Consider the following 21,428-nt stretch of genomic DNA (forward strand, 5'->3'; position numbering starts at 1 on the left):
ATAAAGGAAAGCTTAAGAGAGGAAACTTAAGCTTTATGGGATTTAAGACTAAGTGGATTAGTCTTAAAAAGTTTTTAGATGACAACTGTATAATCATATTAAAGGAAAAGACGTGGGGACAGGGACACTGTAGAAGGAATAAAGTTCAATTTAGGGTGTTTTGTCATTTCTGAGTAAATCCTCACACATGTTCCACAGAAAAAGGATGTAAGTCATTGTGCAGGTGGTGGAGCTGGATATCCCTTCTAGGAAGTAAGGACAAGAACAATTTATTGAACACATATTCAACTTTATCTTACCAACTCGAATTTTCAACCTAGCAACTACTAGCAGTTACCTCGGCTGCAAGGGGCTTTCTTGTTCTACCGATGTACTTGTCTATTACTTAGATTTGTTATAACGAACATGTACTTTATAATGAAAATGTTTTTTCTAGCAGGTAATTCAGACAATTCACAGAAGAGCATTTGTCAGTCTCTATAGTCATCTGCACCTTGAAGATGAAATCGTTCTTTGAATTCATCTCGATATGTGGATCAAACCGAGCGGAGGACTAGAAGAGAGACGGAGTGTATTATTTAGAAGCTGCAGTTGGAAGCATGCACAGATGTTTTAACGAATTGCTGGACTGCCCCTGAGAGAGTCATTAGCTTCTGGAATTCCCTTCATGCCTGTCAGCATGCACTGAAGAGAAGGATCTTTGGTGCCATAGTTGCCCCTCAGTGAGACAGTCGCTGCCCTTTGCAGCAGCTGCACTGGGTCCCATTTGGGATGCGGCTTCCCAGCAGGGTGGGCACAAAGGAGGGCGTCTGGCAGAGGGCCTCTTGCCAACGCTATGGTGCTAGGTCACGGACCACCTGTGACTCCTTTTCTGCGTACTCACTGCCTTTAATTTCTATTACGTTACATTTGTCAACAACTCATGTTAAATTATAGGGACACATTTTCTTTCAGAGACTCAGGCAAGCAAACACTTGCCTCTTTAAAGTTTCTGATGCTAAAATATATAGGATGCATTTGAATAGTTGAGCTTTACACTATTCTTTGAATGATCCTGCTGTGATAAATGCTTTAGTGAACTAATTAGCAATCCAACAGAAATCAAAGAAGGAAGTAAAAATTCCCCAGAGAGACCCTTTGATCCAAGAAGTGCCCGGCGGGCCACAGAGCAGGTGTCTGCGTGAGTGTGCGGATGCCCGGCCCGCACACGGCACCCACTCTCTCAGCGCCGATGTCCGCCACCGCACCCGGGCCCGGGGCTCAGCGCAGCGCGAATGGCTGGAAGTCTGGGAGAATTTCAGCCACCTTCCGGCGGAGTTGCTCTCGCCTTTCTTCTTTTATTTTTTCCTCTTTCATAAATTTTACAGACTTCTTCCATGTCTCAAATGTGATCCAGAGAGTCCTCCTTTAAACAGAAAAGGAGGAAAAGTTAAACACGATGGAAAAGTTGACTTTCCATCTGAAGTACATTAAAAACTGTAGAAGAAGAACTCTTTGAATACAGTGTTAAAAGATATGGAGATCAAAATTGGAAATGGGACAGTGAGAAATGCTAATGAAGAAAATAACAGCGGCGAAACAGGATGGAGGAACTGATAGGTCATTTTTATTTTCCATCAGGCGATCAGGGAAACCCTCCGTGAGGTGACATTTGGGCAGAGCACCCAGGGGCCTCTGCACACGCAGGCCATGAGACACCCCCAGGTGATCTGATCACAGCCTGTGTCTTGTGCTCAAGACAGGACCAGTGGACCAAAGGCTCCAGCAGCCAAAGCCCTCAAGGCAAAGATGTTGGAGAAGCAAATGGAGCACCACAGTTACAGGCACTGAGGCCCAGGTACTTGGACGTCCAGACCGACCTCATTGTAGTGCACTTCGCAGATACTGCCTGTTTTATAAACTGAAGGTGTGCAGCAACCCTGCGCTGAGCGAGTCTGTCAGCACCACTTTTCCCAATAGTGTCTGCTTACTTCGTGTTTCCACGTTGCATTTTGGTAATTCTCACAATATTTCAAACATGCTCATTATCATGGTATTTGTTATGGTGATCTGGGATCAGTGACGAACCACGCCCATAGGAGACAGCAAACTTAACTGATAAATGTGTGTGTTCTGACTGCTTGACTAGCCATTCCATCTCTCTCCCTCTCCTCAGGCCTCTGTATTCACTGAGACACAATGATACTGAAATTAGGTGAGTTAATAACCCTGCACTGGCTTCCGTGTGTTCAAGTGAAAGGAAGAGTCACATGTCTCTCACTTTAAATCAAAAGCTAGGAATGATTAAGCTTAGTGAGGAAGGCATGTCAAAAGCTAAGACAGGCCAAAAGCTGGGCATCTTTTGCCAAAAAGCCAAACTGTGAATGCAAAGGAAAAGTTCCTGAAGGAAATTAAAAGTGCTAGTCCAGTGAACACACAAATACTAAGAAAGCAAAACAGCCTTATTGCCGATATGGAGAAAGTCTGAATAGTCTGGGAAGAAGATCAAACCAGCGATGACATTCTCTTCAGCCAAAGCCTAATCCAGAGCAAGGCCCTAACTCTCTTCAATTCTAGGAAGGCTGAGAGATGAAGCAGCTGCAGAAAAGTTGGAAGCTAGCAGAGGTGGTTCATGAGGTTTAAGGAAATAACCATTTCCGTAACATAAAAGTGAAGGGGAAGCAGCAGGTTCTCCAGAAGATCCAGCCAAGATAATTCATGATGGTGGCTGCACTGAACAACAGGTTTTCACTGTAGATGAAACAGTCTTATTGTGGAAGATGATGCCATCTAAGACTTTCTTAGAAGTCAGTGCCTGGCTTCAAAGCTTCAAAGGACAGTCTGACTCTCTTGTTAGGGGCTAAGGCAGCTGGTGACTTGAAGTTGAAGCCAGTGCTCCCTGACCATTCTGCCAATCCTACGGCCCTTAAGAATTCTGCTAAATCCGACTGCCTTCGGCTCAGGTCATGATCCTGGAGTCCCGGGATCGAGTCCCGCATCGGGCTCCCTGCTCGGCAGGGAGTCTGCTTCTCCCTCTGACCCTCCTCCCTCTCATGCTCTCTGTCTCTCATTCTCTCTGTCTCAAATAAATAAATAAAATCTTAAAAAAAAAAAAGAATTCTGCTAAATCCACTCTGCCTGTGCTCTATAAATGGGACAATAAAGCCCGGATGACAGCACATTTGTTTATAACATGATTTACTATCTTAAGCTCACTGTTGAGACCTATTGCTCAGAAAAAAAAAAAAGATTCCTTGCAAAATAGGACTGCTCACTGACTATGCACTTGGTCACCCAGGAGCTCTGATGGAGATGGACAAGGAGACTGTTTTCATGCCTGCTAGCACAACATCTATTCCGCAGCCCATGGATCAAGGAGTCATTTTGACTTTCAAGTCTTTATCATTTAAGAAATACATTTCTTAGGGCTATACCTCTCTATATAGTGATTCTTCTGATGCATCTGGGCAAAGTAAATTGAAAACCTTCTGGAAAGGATTCACCATTCTAGATGTCATTAAGAACATTCATGATTCACGAGAAGAGGTCAAAATACCAACATTCACAGGAGTGTAGAAGTCAATTCCAGCCCTCATGGGTTGAGGGGTTCCAGACTGGAATGGAGGAAGTAAGTGCAGATGTAGGGGAAACAGCAAGCGAACTAGAATTAGAAGTGGAGCCTGAAGATGGGACTGAACTGCTGCAATCTCATGATACAACTTTAATGGACGAATGGTTGCTTCTTATGGCCGAGCAAAGAAAGTGGTTTCTCGAGATGGGATCTACTCCTGGTGAAGATTGTTGAAATGACAACAAAGGATTTAGAATATTACATAAACTTAGTTGATAAAGCAGCAACAGGGGATGAGAGGATTGACTCCAATTTTAGAAGTTCTACTGTGGGTAAAATGCTACCAAACAGTATCATATGCTACAGAGAAATTGTTTGTGAAAGGAAGAGTCAATTGGTGCAGTCAACTTTATTGTTGTCTTTTTAAAGAAATTGCTGTAGCCACCTCAACCTTCAGCAACCACCATCCTAATCAGTCAGCAGTCAGTAACATCGAGGCAAGACCTTCTACCAGCAAAAAGATTATGACTCCCTGAAAGCTCAGATGATGGTTAGCCTTTTTAGCAATAAAAAATTAAGGTAAGTACATTGTTTTTTAAAACAATTCTAATGTACATTTAATAGTATAGTATGAACATAACTTTTATGAGTACTGGGAAGTAAAAATTCACTTGACTCACTAATTATGATAATTGCTTTACTGCAGTGGTCTGGAACTGAGCCCACAATACCTCTGAGGTGTGCTTGTGTATATTGTTTAAAACGCCCACTGGTAACATCACCTCCAACAATGAACACCACCACCCTTGAATTTTAGTTGAGAAAAGATTACCCTAATGTCCAGGTTCTGGAATCACAGTTCGGGAGGATCACAAGTTGAAGCGAGGATTATCTGCTGTCAGAGGGGAGACATGCAATGGCCTTTTAGGATAACAACTACCTGCACACTGGGGATGTGAAGGTAAGCCAGATAGTCTCTGCCCACAGAGGGAGTTACCCTGGTGAACAGATCACTTCAATGCAGTGAGGAGCTGTCATGGTGGAGATACGCACTGGGTACCTCCCCAGTCTGGTGGTAAGGGACATCATAAGTTTTTGAAAGAGATTATCTGAACTGAATTTTTGTCAGACAAAAGGCTTTCCTAGAAGAGGGCATGTCTTGAGTAAAGGCAAAACAGGCAAGAATAGCATGGTGTGTGTAAGGAATTATAAGCAGAGTTATGTTGCTGAAACAGAAATGCAGAGTGGCTAAGTTTATATTTTCACAACTCGAGGCATATGTGGGGTCTATTCTAGCTTCTTGACCTTCTCATGAAACCCTGGAATGCATCACAGTCCCCATTAACTCTATGGCTGATGGTGGTTTGCTGTTTCTGATAATGTTGATTTTTGTTGCTGGAAGTTAAAAACTAAAAGGCTACAAGGAGTGCAGCTGCTTCATTTGCTTTCTTCCTTCGTCCATCCAGGCCTCCACTTAGAGCCACCTGTCCTCGGTTATCTGCCCACTCAGTCCTTGCCCGTCTCCCACTCTTACCTCTGTTCACATCTTTCTCCTGGCTACCCTCCCACTTTTGACTTCTACATTTCATCTCCTACTTTTCTCCCCTGATGGAAATGCTTTGCCCCCGCTGGATGAAATTTTCCTAGACCATCATTGCCTGCATTTATCTTTTCTTCCTCTGAACTCCTACAGCACATGGTCACAGTCACTGGTTTGGTACTTAATTAGGTATGTGTGTAAGTATGTATCTAATCTGTTACATTTCTACTGAATTATAAGAGCCAGACACCATGTTATTGGGTATTTTTTATGCTTGGCAAATATGATTTGGTAGATGAGCTATGGATGTATTATGTAATAAATGTGATTTAAGTCACAACATAAGAGTTCTTAACCTGTGGTCCACAAACTCCTTGACATTTTATGTAACACTGTATGGGATGTGCACAGGTGCATTTTTGGGGGTCTTGGTGTGTGACTTATTACTGTGAATGGACCTGTGACTCCAAAATGCTTCAGAAATAAAGTACCGAGGCAATATTGGAAATATAAGAAGTACTTCTTTGTCGCTTGTTATAGTCTTTGTTTTAAAATGTATTTTGTGGGGTGCCTAGGTGGCTCAGTTGGTTAAGCGTCTGCCTTCGGCTTAGGTCATGATCCCAGGGTCCTGGGATGGAGCCCTGCATCGGGCTCCCTGCTCAGCGGGAAGCCTGCTTCTCCCTCTACCACTCCCCCTGCTTGTGTTCCCTCTCTTGCTGTCTCTCTGTCAAATAAATAAATAAAATCTTTAAAAAAAAAATGTATTTTGTCTGACATAAGTATTTCTACCCTGGTTTTCTTTCCACTTCCTTTTGCATGATAAATGTTTCTCCATCCCCTTACTTTCAATCTTTAGGTGTCTTTCGGTCTGAAATGAGTCTCTTGTAGGCAGCATATAGATGGGTCTTGCTTTGTTTTCCATTCTATCATCCTATGTCTTTTGATTGGAGCATGTAGTCCATTACATTCAAAGTAATTATTGATAGGTATGTGCCTATTGCCATTGTTTCATGGTTGTTTTGCAGTTCTTTGCTCCTTTCTTCTCTTGCTCTTCTCTCATGGTTTGCTGGCTTTCTTTAGTGATATACTTGGATTCCTTTCTCTTTATTTTTTGCCTATCTATCTATTATAGGTTTTTGATTTGTGGTTACCATTAGGTTTACATATAACATCTTCTGCATATAGCGGTCTATATTAAGTTGATGGCTGTTTAAGTTTGAACCCATTATAAAGGCACTACATTTTTACTCCCTGCTTCCCCCAACCACCATGTTTTAGGTATATGGTATCATACTTTACATTTTTTTATTTTGTGAGTCTCTTGACCAATTTTTATAGATATACTTAATTTTATTGCTTTTATGCTTTCTACTTTTCTTACTCCTGATTATGGTCTTTCCTTTCCACTCAAAGAGTCCCCTTTAACATTTTTGTAAGGCTAGTTTAGTGGTGATGAATTTCTTTAATTTTTGTTTGTCTGGGAAACTGTCTCCTATTCTGAAAGATAACCTTGCTGGATAGAATATTTGTGGTTGCAGATTTTTTTCTTTCAGCACATTGAATATATCATGTCACTCCCTTCTGGTCTGCAATGTTGCTGAAAAATCAGCTGATAGCCTTATGGGGTTTCCTTTGTATGTAACTGTTTTCTCTTGCTGCTCTTAAAACTCTCTATCACTACCTTTTTGCCATTTTAATTACCATGTGTTTTGGTGTAAAAGACAAAGGAGAACACTACATAATCATAAAGGGAACAGTCTAACAAGAAGATATAACAATTGTAAATGACTATGCACCCAACATGAGAGCACCCAAATACATAAAGCAGCCAATAAACATAAAGGAAGTAATCAATAGTAACAGCAATAATAGTAGGACACTCTAACATCCCATTTATATCAATGGATAGATCATCCAAACAGAAAATCAACAAGGAAACAATAGATTGGAATGACACATTGGACCAGATGGATCTAACAGATATATTCAGAACATTCCATCCTAAAATAGCAGAATACACATTCTTTTCAAGTGCACATGGAACATTTTCAGAACAGATCAGATGTTAGGACACAAACCAAATCTCAACAAATCCAAAAAGATCAAAGTCATACCATGCATCTTTTCTGACCATAATACCATGAAACTAGAAATCATTCACAAGAAAAAATCTGGAAATAACACAAATACATGGAGGTTGAATAACATGCTACTAAACAATGAATAGGTCAGCCAAGAATTCAAACAGAAGTCAAAAAATACATGGAGGCAAATGAAAATGAAAATAAAATGGTCCAAAATCTTTGGGATATGGCCAGAGCTGTTCCAAGAGGGAAGTTTATGGCAACAGAGGCCTACCTCAAGAAGAAAAACCTCAAAACTAACCTTACACCTAAAGGAGCTAGAAAAAGAAAAAACAAAACCCAAAACCAATAGAAGGAAGGAAATAAGACAACAACAGAAATAAATGAAATTGAAGCTAAAAACAAAAAACAAAAAAGACCACAATAGCACAGATCAATGAAACCAGGAGCTGGTTCTTTGAAAAGATCAACAAAATTGCTAAACCTTTAGCCAGACTCATCAACAAAAAAAAGAGGACTCAGAAATGAAAGAGGGGGTGCCTGGGTGGCTCAGTTAAGCGCCTGCCTTTGGCTCATGTCATGATCCCTGGGTCCTGGGATCAAGCCCCGCATCTGGCTCCCTGCTCAGTGGGGAGTCTGCTTTTCCCTCTGCCCCTTCCCCTGCTAATGCTATCTCTCTCGAATAAAAAAACAAAAAACTTAAAAAAAAAAAAATGAAAGAGGAGAAATAATAACCAACACCACAGAAATACAAAGGATTGTTAGAGAATATTATGAAAAGCTCTATGCCAACAAATTAGACAACCTAGAAGAAATGGATAAATTCCTAGAAACATATAACCTCCCAAAACTGAATCAGGAAGAAATAGAAAATTCGAACAGACCAGTTACCAACAATCAAATTGGATCAGTAACCACAAAACTCCCAACAAACAGAAGTCCAGGCCCAGATGGCTTCACAAGTGAGTTTGACCAAACATTTAATTAATTTTTTTATTTATTCATTCGAGACACAGAGAGCATGAGCAGGGGGAGAAGCAGAGGGTGGGGGAGAAGCAGGCTCCCGCCAAGCAGGGAGCCTAACATGGGCCTCGACCACAGGACCCTGGGATCATGACCTGATCCAAAGGCAGATGACCAACCATCTGAGCCACCCAGGCGCCCTGACCAAACATTTAAAGAGGAGATAAGACCTATTCTTCTCAATCTATTCCAAAAAGTAGTAGGAGGGGACGCCTGGGTGGCTCAGTTGGTTAAGCACCTGCCTTCGGCTCGGGTCATGATCCTGGGGTCCTGGGATCAAGTCCTGCATCGGGCTCTTGCTCAACGGGGAGCCTGCTTCTCCCTGTCTGCCGCTCCCCCTGCTGTGCTCTCTCTCTCTCTGACAAATAAATAAAATCTTAAAAAGTAGTAGAGAAAGGAAAGCTTCCAAATTCATTCTATGTGAGGCCAGTATTACCCCAATATCAAAACCAGATAAACACTACAAGAAAGGGGTGCCCGGGGGCTCAATTGGTTAAGCATCTGACTCTTGATCTCAGGGTTGTGAGTTCAAACCCCACACTGGCCTTCAAGCTGGGCATGGAGCCAACTTAAAAAAAAAAAAAGACACTACAAGAATGAGACCTACAGGCCAATATCTCTAATGGACACAGACACAAAAATCTTCAACAAAATACTAGTAAACCTAATCCAACAATACATTAAAAAAATCATTCACCACAGGGCGCCTGGGTGGCTCAGTTGGTTAAGCGACTGCCTTCGGCTCAGGTCATGATCCTGGAGTCCCTGGATCGAGTCCTGCATCGGGCTCCCTGCTCGGCAGGGAGCCTGCTTCTCCCTCTGACCCTCCCCCGTCTCATGTGCTCTCTCTCTCTCATTCTCTCTGTCCCAAATAAATAAATAAAATCTTTAAAAAAAAAAATCATTCACCACAATCAACTGCAATTTATTCCTGGGATGCAGGGGTGGTTCAATATTCACAAATCAATCAATGTGATATATCAACAAGAGAAAGGATTAAAAACTACATGATCATTTCAGTAGATGCAGAAAAAGCATTTGACAATGTACAACATCCATTCGTGATAAAAACTCTCCACAAAGTAAGTTTAGAGGGAACATACCTCAATATAATAAAGGCCAGATACGAAGGAAAGGAAGGAAGGAAAGAGAGAGAAAGAACAAAAGGCCATACATGAAAAACCCACAGCTAACATCATACTCGGTGGTGAAAGATGGAGAGCTTCCCCCCATCAGGAACAAGACTAGGGTGCCCCACTCTCACCTTTTTTATTCAACATAATACTGGAAGTCCTAGCCACAGCAATCAGACAAGAAAAAGAAATAAAAATCATCCAAATTGGTAAGGAGGAAGGTAAAACTTTCACTATTTGCAAATGGCATGATACTATTTATAGAAAGCCCTAAAGACTCCACCAAAAAATTAGTAGAAGTAATAAATGAATTCATAAGGTCACAGGATACAAATTCAATATACAGAAGTCCATTGCATTTCTATACACCAGTAATGAATTAGCAGAAAGAGAAATTAAAAAAACAGTTCCATTTACAAGTGCACCAAAAATAATAAAATACCTAGGAATAACTTAAGGAGATGAAAGACTTGTACTCTGAAAATTATAAAACATTGATGAAAGAAATGGAAGATGATGCAAACAAATGGAAAGATATCCCAAGCTCATAGATTGGGAGAACAGATATTGTTAAAATGTCCATACAACTCAGTTAATCTACAGATTTAATGCAATCTCTATCAAAATACCAACAGCATTTTTCACAGAACTAGAACAAATAATCCTAAGATTGGTATGGAACCACAAAAAACTCCAAATAGCAAAACCAGTCTTGAAAAAGAACAAAACTGGAGGTATCACAATCCCAGATTTCAAGATATATTACAAAGCTGTGGTAATCAAAACAGTATGGCACTGGCACAAAAATAGACACACTGATCAATGTACTAGAATAGAGAGCTCAGAAATAAACCCATGATTACATGGGCAATTAATCTTCAACAAAGGAGGTAAGAATATGCAATGGGAAAAGGACAGTCTGTTCAACAAATGTGTTGGGTAAACCGGACAGCTATATGCAAAAGAAAAGAAACTGGACCACTTTCTTACTACACCATTCAGAAAAACTTAACATATTTAAAGACCTAAATGTGAGAACTACAACCATGAAAATCCTAAAAGAGAGTATAGGCTGTAATTTCTTGGACATCAGCCGTAGCAACATTTTTCTAGATAGGTCTCCTAAGGCAAGGGAAACAAAAGCAAAAATAAACTATTGGGACTGCATCAAAATAAAAAGCTTCTGCAAAGGAAACAATCAACAAAACAAAAAGCCTACAAAATGGAGAAGATGTTTGCAAATGATATATCTAATGAGGGGTTAGTCTCCAAAATATATAAAGAACTTACACAACTCAACACAAAATACAATCCAATTAAAAAATGGGCAGAAGACATGAAGACATATTTCTCTGGAGAAGACATACAGATGGCCAACCAGCGCATGAAAAGATGCCCAACATCACTCATCATCAGGGAAATGCAAATCAAAACCCTAAGAAATAACAAGTGTTGGCAAGGATGTGGAGAAAAAGGAACCCTTGTGCACTGCTGGTGGGAATGCAAACTGATGCAACTGCTGTGGAAAAGGATGGAGGTTCCTCAGAAAATTAAAAATGGAACTACCCTATGATCCAGTTTCCATTGGGTGTTTACTCGAAGAATATAAAACACTAATTTGAAAAAAATATAAGCACCTCTGTTTATTGCAGCATTATTTACAATAGCCACATATGGAAGCAACACAACAGAACAGACCGAGAAGATGTGCTATATATATATATATACACACACACACACAATGGAATAGTATCCAGCCATAAAAAGAATGAAATCTTACCATTTGCAACAATATGGATGGACCTAGAGGGTATAATGTTAAGTAAGTCAGAGAAAGACAAATATCATATGATTTCACTTATATGTGGAATTTAAGATATAAAAAAGAGGCAAATCAACAACAAAAACCCAGACTCTTAAATACAAAGAACAAACTGGTGGTTGCCAGAGGGGAGAGGGGGATGGGGATGGGTTATCTAAGTGAAGGGGATTAAGAGTACACTTACTGTTTAAGAAGCAAAACAGATGAACATAGGGGAAAGGAAGGAAAAATAAGATAAAAATAGAGAGGGAGGCAATCCATAAGAGACTCTTAACTATAGGAAACAGTGGCTAGAGAGGAGGTGGGTTGGGGAATGCGGTAACTGGGTGAGGGGCATTAAGAAAGGTACTTGATGTAATGAGCACTGGGTATTATATGCAATTGATAAATCACTGAACTCTACCCCTGAAACTAATAATATACTATATGTTAACTAAATTGAATTTAAAAAATAAAAAAGTTTAGCAAAAATTACACACTTATTCCCTTAGAGACTCACAGTGCACATTTAATATATTAAAGGCTCTGAGATTTCTCTAATAAACCCCTTTAATTTTCATTAAAAAAGTGCACTTACTGTTACGAGCACTGAGTAGTGTAAAGAATTGTTGACTTACTATATTGTACACCTGAAACTAACACCGTATATGAATTATACTGGAATTAAAATAAAACAATGAGGATAACAATAATAACCGCTCACTCATGGAGATGTCATTTATCCAGGGCCATCACATATGTAAAAGAAATAGAATAGTATCTATAGTATTAAAAAAAACAACAAATGTGAGTACTGGTTCATGCGAGAGGAGCTGGACACGCATAAAGCTGAGCTCTAACTGCAGAACTACACAGGAAGTACTGATAATGAGACACTTATCTGGCTGACATCTCGTCCCACCAAGTATAAAACTGCAGATTTATAGAATTGTAATATAAATTTATAAATTAATATATTGAGAAGTGATAAAAATATGTAAGATTACATCTCCTGTTCTTATTAGGATCATCTTTCTCAGTGTTACTGCAATTTTAAGATGAGGCCTCACACTAATAAATGTCTCTCCTTCCTTCCTTCCCTTTCACCAGCTTTTCTACATAATCTTTCATTCATACAACATTGAGTAAGAACTTGAATATCAATTTTTAAATGTTAAAGTTCCTTTTAAAAGACCCGTGACTAAATAATAGTGTCGCTCCTGCAAGAAAATGCATCCATTCATTTATGTACCAAGTATCACAGTATCTACTGTGCACCTGTCCTGGGCATTGTCACCCCCCGTGAACACAGTAGTGAGCAAGACGTGGTGCGTCTACTGCTGGGAGGGACAGACAATAAATGTGTAAACAATAAAATGTGTAATTTCAGAGAGTCTACAGTGCTATGAAGAAAACAGGGCAGGACAGTGGATAGACAGGGATATGGAGACGGGGTGGTCAGGGAGGCACACTGATCCAGGTTGTGTGAACGCTCCAAAGAAGCCATGAGGTCTGAGGGACACTCGGCCAGTGTGGCTGGCCATGGAGAACGGAGCAAAAATGGAAGCTATGAAGTCTTGGCGATGCTTTTTTTTTTTTTTTTTTAAAGATTTTATTTATTGAGAGAGTGAGTGTGAGAGACAGAAAGAGAGAGAGAGTGCATGAGCTGGGGGAGGGAGAAGCAGACTCCCTGCTAAGCAGGGAGTCTGATGCAGGGCTCAGCTCGATCCTAGGACCCTGGGGTCATGACCTGAACGGAAGGTAGACACCCAACTGAGTGAGCCACCCAGGCGCCCCTTGGTGATGTTTTTATATCAACTAGACACTGGCTGAGAATTTATTTCTTGTTGAATGCATGGATTCCCATACTTCATTACTGACTTCAAACCCTGAATAGGACTACCCTCTTACTACTGTATCTTACAGTTTACAGATGGGACTGAGTTAGAAAACTGGGGAAGGAGATGGGCTACAGCAGGGAGAGAACGGTTTGGAGTCAGAAAGCCTGACTCCGAGCCCAGGCCCCACCATTTGTTCTTGGTGTACTTCGGGCAATCGACCTGCTTGTAGCTTCAGTGTGCCTGCCGACAGTGGAATTCCTGACCCGGCCCCCTCCTCTCTGGCGTGTGCGAAAGCCCTGTCTAGCTGTCCTGTGCCGCATCGGGCAGCCGCCGCAGGGAGTCTCTCAGTCTGTACACGGCCGCTGAGAAACAGAAAGAAAATAGAGGTGGGCAGATGGGATGTTTAATAACAACACTTGAACAGTGACAGTACACAAAACGTAGCTCTTATTTGGGGGCTGAGCATGTGTCGAGTGAGGTATGGTGTTACCCTGTTTAGTCTTCTCAACAACGCCCTAAGATTGGTTCTGTTGTTATCCTCATTTTCCAAAAGAGGAATGGGGAGGCTCCGAAAGGTTATCTGTCCAGGGTCACACAGAGCCTGAGTCTCAAACTTCAACCTTCAAAGTGAAGCATTTATTCAAAGGCAAGTCCTCTGAGTACCCTCACTCATTGCTTATTGTCTTCTAGATCAAATCAGAATCAACTTGCTTATCGTTTTCCCAGCCCGCAGATTTCGGTAACGTGTAAAGCAAGCAAGGGTGAGCGGGGTTTGCTGGCGGCGGTGGCACCTCAGCGGTCAGAGAGGAGGAACGCTTTCATAACACCAGACATTAGCACAAGCACATACACACAAATGAAAACAAAGCAACCAAAAATCAATCTGGGTGTAGTGAGAAAGGGGTCCCTCCTCCACCTAAACTACACTCTTCCTGCCTCTGAGCTTGGAGGCGTATGCCCACCACGTCGTACTCATAAGCAATGACCGCTGATCATTGAAACAGAGATCGTTTGTTTACTCGCAAGGGGAAGTATGTAATGAAATTTAGGACATCTCTATCCAAAATATTTAAAATTAGAAATCCGAGAAAAAAAACATATATAGAATAGCTTATTCCCCAAGGACACTGGATTAAATAAGACATCACTGTATTACAAATATTAGTATGACATACACCATGATTCCGCTTACATACGGTTCCAAACCAGGCAACACAAAATTAGAGCCTTGAAGGCTGCATCCTTAGGTCAAAGTGAAAAGCAATCCAAGGACATGCTCATTATAAAAGTCAAGAGAACAGTTTACCTTTAGGAGGGAAGGTCAGGGCTTGTAATTGGGAAGGAGCCAGTGGGGATTTCTAGGGGCCAGCAGTGTCCTATTTCTTGACCTCAGTGGTGGTGACATGGGTGTCCACTTGACAGTAATTCATTAAGCTGTATCTGTATGATTTAAGTATTTTCTATATTTGTGTTATATTTCACAACAAATGTTAAAAACAATTGAACTTCGAAATAAGTCAAACAGAGAAAGATATGTATCGTATGATCTCACTGATATGAGGAATTCTTAATTGTAGGAAACAAACTGAGGGTTGCTGGAGTGGGGGGTGGGATGGGAGGGATGGGGTGACTGGGTGATAGACACTGGGGAGGGTATGTGCTCTGGTAAGCGCTGTGAATTGTGCAAGATTGTTGAATCTCAGATCTGTACCTCTGAAACAAATAATGCAATATATGTTAAGAAAAAAAAAAAAGAAGAAGAAGAAGGTAGCGGGAGGGGAAGAATGAAGCGGGGGAAATCGGAGGGGTAGACGAACCATGAGAGACGATGGACTCTGAAAAACAAACAGGGTTCTGGAGGGGAGGGGGGTGGGAGGATGGGTTAGCCTGGTGGTGGGTATTGAGGAGGGCACATTCTGCATGGAGCACTGGGTGTTATGCACAAACAATGAATCATGGAACACTTCATCTAAAACTAATGATGTAATGTATGGGGATTAACATAAGAATAAAAAACAAATAAATAAAATAAAACAAAACAAAACAAAACAAAAAAACACAATTGAACTTCAAAGATAAACCTGTATGACTAGTAAAGTAGACAGTACACTTTGCTCAGGTGTGATTCATGTATTTCTCATCATTTTACCCTCTGGACAGCCCCTGTGAGGCAGGAAGGGCAGGCATCCTCCTCCTCCCCCTTTTAAGATGGGGACCTTAGAGTGCCAGGGGTTTCCACATAGCTAGTGGGTGAGCTGGGACTCTCCCCGCTGTCTGGTATATCTTTGAGTACCCAGCTCTCCCAGCCCCTACCTCATCTTTCAGCCGTATTCCGGGCATAGAATATACTGCGGAAGAGTTGTGAAGTCTGAGTGAGTTTTCTCAGAGATCAGAAACACACCTGTCATGATGTTCCACTGCAATCTCACGCTTGTTCTGGGAATCGATCTTGGCCTCCCTGACCATGTTAAACCAGGCCCTGAATATCTTCTTCTGAAGAAAATGCACCCACAGTTTTTGTACTTCTTCCTCCAAATCAGTCAGGTACTGGGGATGAGGACAGGAATAGAAGTGAGACAAATAATATCATAGACAAAGAATTAGAGCAAATAAACAGTACAAAAGAGAACTGTAACAAATACAAAAGAACAAAGGACACTGGGGGCATAAAGAGAAAAAGATAACATGGCAGCCAAGATAATATCCTCTGCAATGTATTAAAAAAAAACAATGGAGCCAGAGGAGTGGAAACAGTTCTAAGCCTGAGGGGTAGGTTTCTAGCAAAATTACTTGAGCAATTATGGGACAAGAAACAAGAAATGAGTATAAAAACAAAAGCTGATGTAATGATAAATTACAGTTTATAAACAGTTTATGGACACTCTATGTGAAAAATGTTTTATACTAAGAAAGAATTAATTTGACATTTTCATATTCATTTCAAAGCAAGGAACTGGATTGACTATTCTATATTGTTCTTGAAAAAACAATGGTTATGGACATCTGGATTGCATCTCATTTTCTTACATAGGATTGAGCAGAGACATGTATTTAAAGCTTCCTTCTCTGTGGCCTTACCTGTAGCCAGCTCCGGATAACTCTCCTAAGCAATATTTGGCAATAGAGTTGATCAGCCCGGGCTGTGTTCCTAGCCAGGATTTCCTGACTATACTGGAACCAGGACTGCAGGCATTTTCTCTGTAGAGCCAAAGAGTGATGTTCTTCGGCCACCTGGACAATTTTTTAAATAAGAAAAGGAAATTATTCCTTACATGTTTAATCATTTAAGGAAATACACATCACCTTGGCAAATGATGCTATAAACTACATGTAGGCAGTTACAGAGGGAAAAATCTTAAGGGCATTCAGACTATGTCTTAAGAGCTCTGACTACTGACCCTATCTTATGGGGGTTTTAGATGCACAGCCTTTCAGCGCTGACTCCCCAAAGACCACAGCGACTGGCTGGTTATTAGGAAAATGGAATAAACCTCCAAAGCCATCATTTCACTTGCGTCAAGTTTTGAAGTGCGTAGCTGATGATATTCTCAGTTTGTTCTCCTGGAGCTTGGACAGCAACTCCATAATAAACCTCTCTATTATGTACTTAACCACCGTCTAATTGGGGAAATGCCAATACTTTCAATTAGTTTTATAGTATGAGCTGTCACCAGCATTGAAATTTAGACATTATCAATAAACCACAAAACCATTTGATAGGAAAACAACATGATGAATAATTAAATGTCTTACCAACTTAAAAGGTTCAGACAGAGCATCATTCTATCAAAATAAACATGTAACTCAGAGTTTATGAGTTTTAAAAGATAACTGTTCTATTTTTTTAAGAGGCAGGAGGGAAAAACCCTTCTCTCTCAATCCTGTCCAGGCAATCACACATTTTTCTAAGCCTTGCCTAGCCAGCCAGCACCATGAATGGGAATGATCCAAGTGAATCTCTTAACAGTCCAATTTATTGGCCCAAATGACCATCCAGGAGGCCACTGTGGCACCTGAGACTGCTGTCTGGCCTGACTCATCCCAGCCTGGGAGCCAAAAGGCAAGGGGAGTCTCCTAAGCTCCTTGCTCTTTGTCCTCTGGGAAAACAGAGAACCAGGAAGAAAAAGATTATCAGAAGGTCTCACGGAAGTTCTGAAAATGGTTTTTGGATTAAATATCCTATAGTACACATGAGTTTAAGGGAAAATGCTAAATAACTCTTCTGAAAAAATGTTACAAACAATAAAATCTTTAAAAAAAAAAAAAAAAAGGGCGCCTGGGTGGCTCAGTTGGTTAAGCGACTGCCTTCGGCTCAGGTCATGATCCTGGAGTCCCAGGATCGAGTCCCGCATCGGGCTCCCTGCTCAGCAGGGAGTCTGCTTCTCCCTCTGACCTTCCTCCTTCTCATGCTCTCTGTCTCTCATTTTCTCTCTCTCAAATAAATAAATAAAATCTTTAAAAAAAAAAAAATGTTACAAACAAGGCAGGGACTGTTTAACTGGACCTTTCTTAATTTTTTTCTATCCCTTCCTGGAAGCCAACTCAGATGGGTAAAGAAGCTACCCCTTCCTTTTACTGTCCTCCAGAACTTTTCCTTTTACTTCTTTTTATTTTTTAACTTTCAACTGGTGGTTGCCATCTACATAAACCCTCTGATTCTTACATAGTTTAACGGTGTGCCAGAACTGGGCCGCGTTCCTGGGCTATGTTCACAGGTGCTCGCTACACTTTAGCTTTGTAACCAATATGCTGTGTGACTTTAAGCAAGTCAGCTCTCCTCTCTAAGGCTCAGTGCCCTTATTACAAATGGAAAGAAGGTGGTGAGGACTGCTAATGTTCTAAAATTCTATTATCTTGTTGTGATAGACTTTATAGTGGCCCCAAGGGATGGCCACGTCCTGATCCCTGGAACCTGTAAATGTTACCTTAGGTGGTAAAAGGGATTTTGCAAATATGATTAAGTGAAGGATCATAAAATGGGGAGATTATCCTGCATGATATGCAAGAGCCCTAAATGTAACCACAAGAATCCTTGTCAGAGGGAGGCGGGAGGGTCAGCATCAGTACGTGTGACATGAAAGCAGAGAGCGGAGTGATTCAAGGAGGGAGCTGAGAGCAACAGGATGCTCTTCTTCACTCAGAAGACTAGAGAGTCAGCCCTCCCCTTTCATTACGAGGAAAAAGCCACAGCAAAATAGCAATGGCCTGGGGTACAGATGGATCCTCTTGCCCTCAGGCTTGATCACCACAAATGGGCTTCCTCAGTTGGTTTGGAATACTCAGTAATTCCAGAACCGTTGGTAAGGAGGCTGAGGACAAAAAATCAGGGACAGAGAAAAAACAATGGGAAGGGCATTTTGGGACGGTAAAAAGAAAGTATGAAAAACAAGAAGAGAACAAAGAATGAAGAACGAATAGGCAGGGAGCCTACGTCATGTTTCCAGAGGTATAATCTGCAGCATTACTCAATTTAGTGGGACTCTTATGCTATTTGGTTTTCATAACCCAAAATGCTAGTTTTACTTTTCAATATTAACCTGGCCAAATGTGTAAGTAAGAGTTGTCATACCTAGAATAGATTACTGTGCTTATTTTTATACAGAATTCTAAAAATAACATTTCATCTATTTTGAGCTTCTGATCATTTAGTTTAGAATGCCCTGCCCTATGTACTGGGTAAGTTTGAAGTTTCATGTTATTTGATTTTATATATCTCTGTGTGGCAGAGTAGGTTATTGTTCCCTATAATAGGATTATATATCCCTACTCTTTGTATGTGATTTCATAATGCCTCCCAGTGAAGTAGATGGAACCTTTTCCTCCCCTTAATGACCTTGAGTTTGGCTCTATGATTTGCTTTGGCCAATGAAATGTCAATGGACCTGATACAGGCAGAAGTATCGTATGGGTTTATGTCACTGGGTTTAGTTGTTGCACAACAGACATTTGCCAGGTGAAAAGCATGGACCGAATTAACTGCTGAATTCAGAAAGAGGCTGTGGAGAGACCTGAATGTAATCCACAGCTGGCCCATAGATGTTTAAGAAATAAATGCCTAAATTGGAAGCTGCTGATTTTTGAGGGCTGTTTGTTATGCAGCTTTATTGAAACAGAAACCTAATACTTTATGGTAATTATTTCCTTTATGACAAACATGGCTAAAATTGAGAGAGGCCTCTATTCATCTTACTTTGAAAGTCTTTTAATAAAAAATCTACTCATTTTGTTCCCAACCTATCCAGTTATAGAAATCTTTCTCCATCTTGAAGACCAAATCTGAACTCTTACCCAAAACAAAGAAATACATATACACTCAATTAGCTTATATTTTTGGCTTTTAAATCACCAAACAACCTTCAAATCTTAATTGGATGTTTATGCCACTTGAAAAGTCCATTTTGGGGCGCCTGAGTGGCTCAGTCATTAAGCGTCTGCCTTCGGCTCAGGTCATGATCCCAGGGTCCTGGGATCGAACCTCACATTGGGCTCCCTGCTCGGCGGGGAACCTGCTTCTCCCTCTCACACTCCCCCTGCTTGTGTTTCCCTTTCTTGCTGTCCTTCTCTCTGTCAAATAAATAAAAAAAAAAAAAGTCCATTCTGTAATTTTGGGAGGAAGTATGTGACACTGTACCTGGATGTTTTGCTTGCTTTGCATTCTCAATCTCTTCCAAGGCTCCAGGCCTTTTTTTCTTAGCAATACCCTTTCATAATGTTCTTTGGCTACTGCTTCCAGCTGCTGGTTCCTCTTAATTCTCTTCTGCTTCTCTAGTTCTTTCTGGGAAAAATTAAAAAGTAAAAATGCTGAGGAGGGACCAAGATAGTGACATAGGAGGTCCTGGATTTCCCTCCTCCCTTGGATGCATTCAATGTATAGCTACAAATGGAGCATCTCCCTCTGAAAGAAATCTAGAAACTAGCTGAGTGACTCTTCCCTATCAGGGAAATACCCACATCAAAGTGGGTAGGAAAGGCTGAAACACACTCTTGACATAAACCCCATCCCTAGCACAGCACCACACAACAGGGAGGGAATTCCCAATTTGGAGCTTCTCTCTGAGGAATGAAGGGTTTGGACTGCACACCAACACCTCCTCTTTTAAAACAACCTAAATGAATGGCTAAAATGAATGGCTCTGAAAGCCACTGGGGCTTGTGTCCATGAGATACATAAAACGATAGAAAACAAAGAAATGGTTCTTAATGGAAGTGCGCGCACTCCCTATGGCTATCCCCCTAGGGCTCATCCCTAAGGGAGCAGACAAACATGCCCATCTCCCACTCTCTGAAAGTGGTTTGACTGTATACTTTATAAGCTAATGCCTGAGGGTCCAGCTTCTTATTTAGCACACATTTAGGGGTTGGCTGTGGTCCTCTCCAAAGGAAGTGCGCAATGGACCCTTCCCCTGCCTTCTCCCTCTAGCTCATTCCAATGATAAAACCAAACCACAAGCATCTCTCTGGAAGGAGCTTGGACACAATCTGGTCACCCAACATTTATGATTACCACTTGAGGGATGGGACCCTGGTTTGCCTGGCTCTGAAAGCCAATGGAGCTTACATTCACAAGTCCTACAGGACTATAACAAAGAAGCAATTTTTAAATGGATGTAGGAGCACCCCTCTTCCCTTGTGGCTATATACTGGGCTCAGTGCAGAGGGAGCAGGCAAAACACATCTCATAGTTTCTCCCTGGAAGGGGCTTAGTTACCTACATTCCCAGCTGCTGCCTGAGGGTACAGTTTTTAATCAGCTTGCATCTAGGTGCTGACTGAGATTCTCCCCTTTGGAACACTGGCAGGTGTTGGTACAGCTCAACTACTGGGAGCTAAGAACAAGGACAGCAGATTGGATGATCACAAAGGTTTGAGAGACAACCAAGAACCTGGGCGAGGCTGACTGACAATGTTTATCTCCCACATGAGACCACTCTGTAACGACTAGGAGAGGTGGCTGCTTTATCTAATGTGCAGAAACCAACAGGAAGAGTCAAGAAAAATAGAGAAAGGGGAATATCTTCTAAACAAAGGAACAAGAGGAATCTCCAGAAACCAATCTTAATGAAATAAATGATTTACCCAATAGACAGTTCAAAACCGTGATCATAAAGATGTTCACTGAGTTCAGGAGAGCAATGCATGAACAAAAAGAATTTCACCAAAGACATACCAAAAAAACAAAAAAAAAAACAAAAAAAAACCCAACCCCAAACATAAATTATATAGCTGAAGAATACAGTAACTGAACTGAAAAATTCAGTAAAGGGGTTCAACAGCAGACTATATCAGGCAGAAGAAAGGATCAGCCAACTTAAAGACAGAGCAGAGAATTCATCCAATTAGGGGAAAAAGAAAAAAGAATGAAGATAGCATAAGGGACTGATGGGACACCATCAAGGGTACAAATACATGCATTACAGGGGTTCCAGAGGAAAGGAAGGGGCAGAAAGCTTACTCAAA

General features: G+C 41.1%; 1 protein-coding gene across 4 annotated transcripts in view; it reads right to left on the minus strand.

Annotated features, from left to right (window-relative positions):
• Positions 1 to 69: 69 nt before the first annotated feature.
• Positions 70 to 21,428, minus strand: part of CCDC191 (coiled-coil domain containing 191) — a 99,075-nt gene continuing 77,716 nt past the window's right edge. Inside the window, exons 14-18 of one of the 4 annotated variants that reach the window (XR_006795547.3) lie at positions 19,604 to 19,747; positions 16,051 to 16,203; positions 15,374 to 15,519; positions 14,279 to 14,412; positions 1,277 to 1,405 (exon numbers count right to left, since the gene is read on the minus strand). Coding sequence is in view for 3 of the 4 variants with exons in the window: in XM_045902894.3 (XP_045758850.1) it covers positions 1,261 to 1,405; positions 15,374 to 15,519; positions 16,051 to 16,203; positions 19,604 to 19,747 (588 nt within the window). In the remaining variant the exon portion in view is untranslated. Of the gene's footprint in view, positions 1,406 to 14,278; positions 14,413 to 15,373; positions 15,520 to 16,050; positions 16,204 to 19,603; positions 19,748 to 21,428 lie in introns of all 4 variants that reach the window. The other 3 variants (XM_045902894.3, XM_045902895.3, XM_064591714.1) reach the window with 3 other exon arrangements.

Source organism: Mirounga angustirostris, unplaced genomic scaffold (assembly GCF_029215605.1).
Source record: "Mirounga angustirostris isolate CCGP_5_RB_7025 unplaced genomic scaffold, mMirAng1.0.hap1 SCAF_1, whole genome shotgun sequence".
In the NCBI taxonomy this organism is placed as follows: domain Eukaryota; kingdom Metazoa; phylum Chordata; class Mammalia; order Carnivora; family Phocidae; genus Mirounga; species Mirounga angustirostris.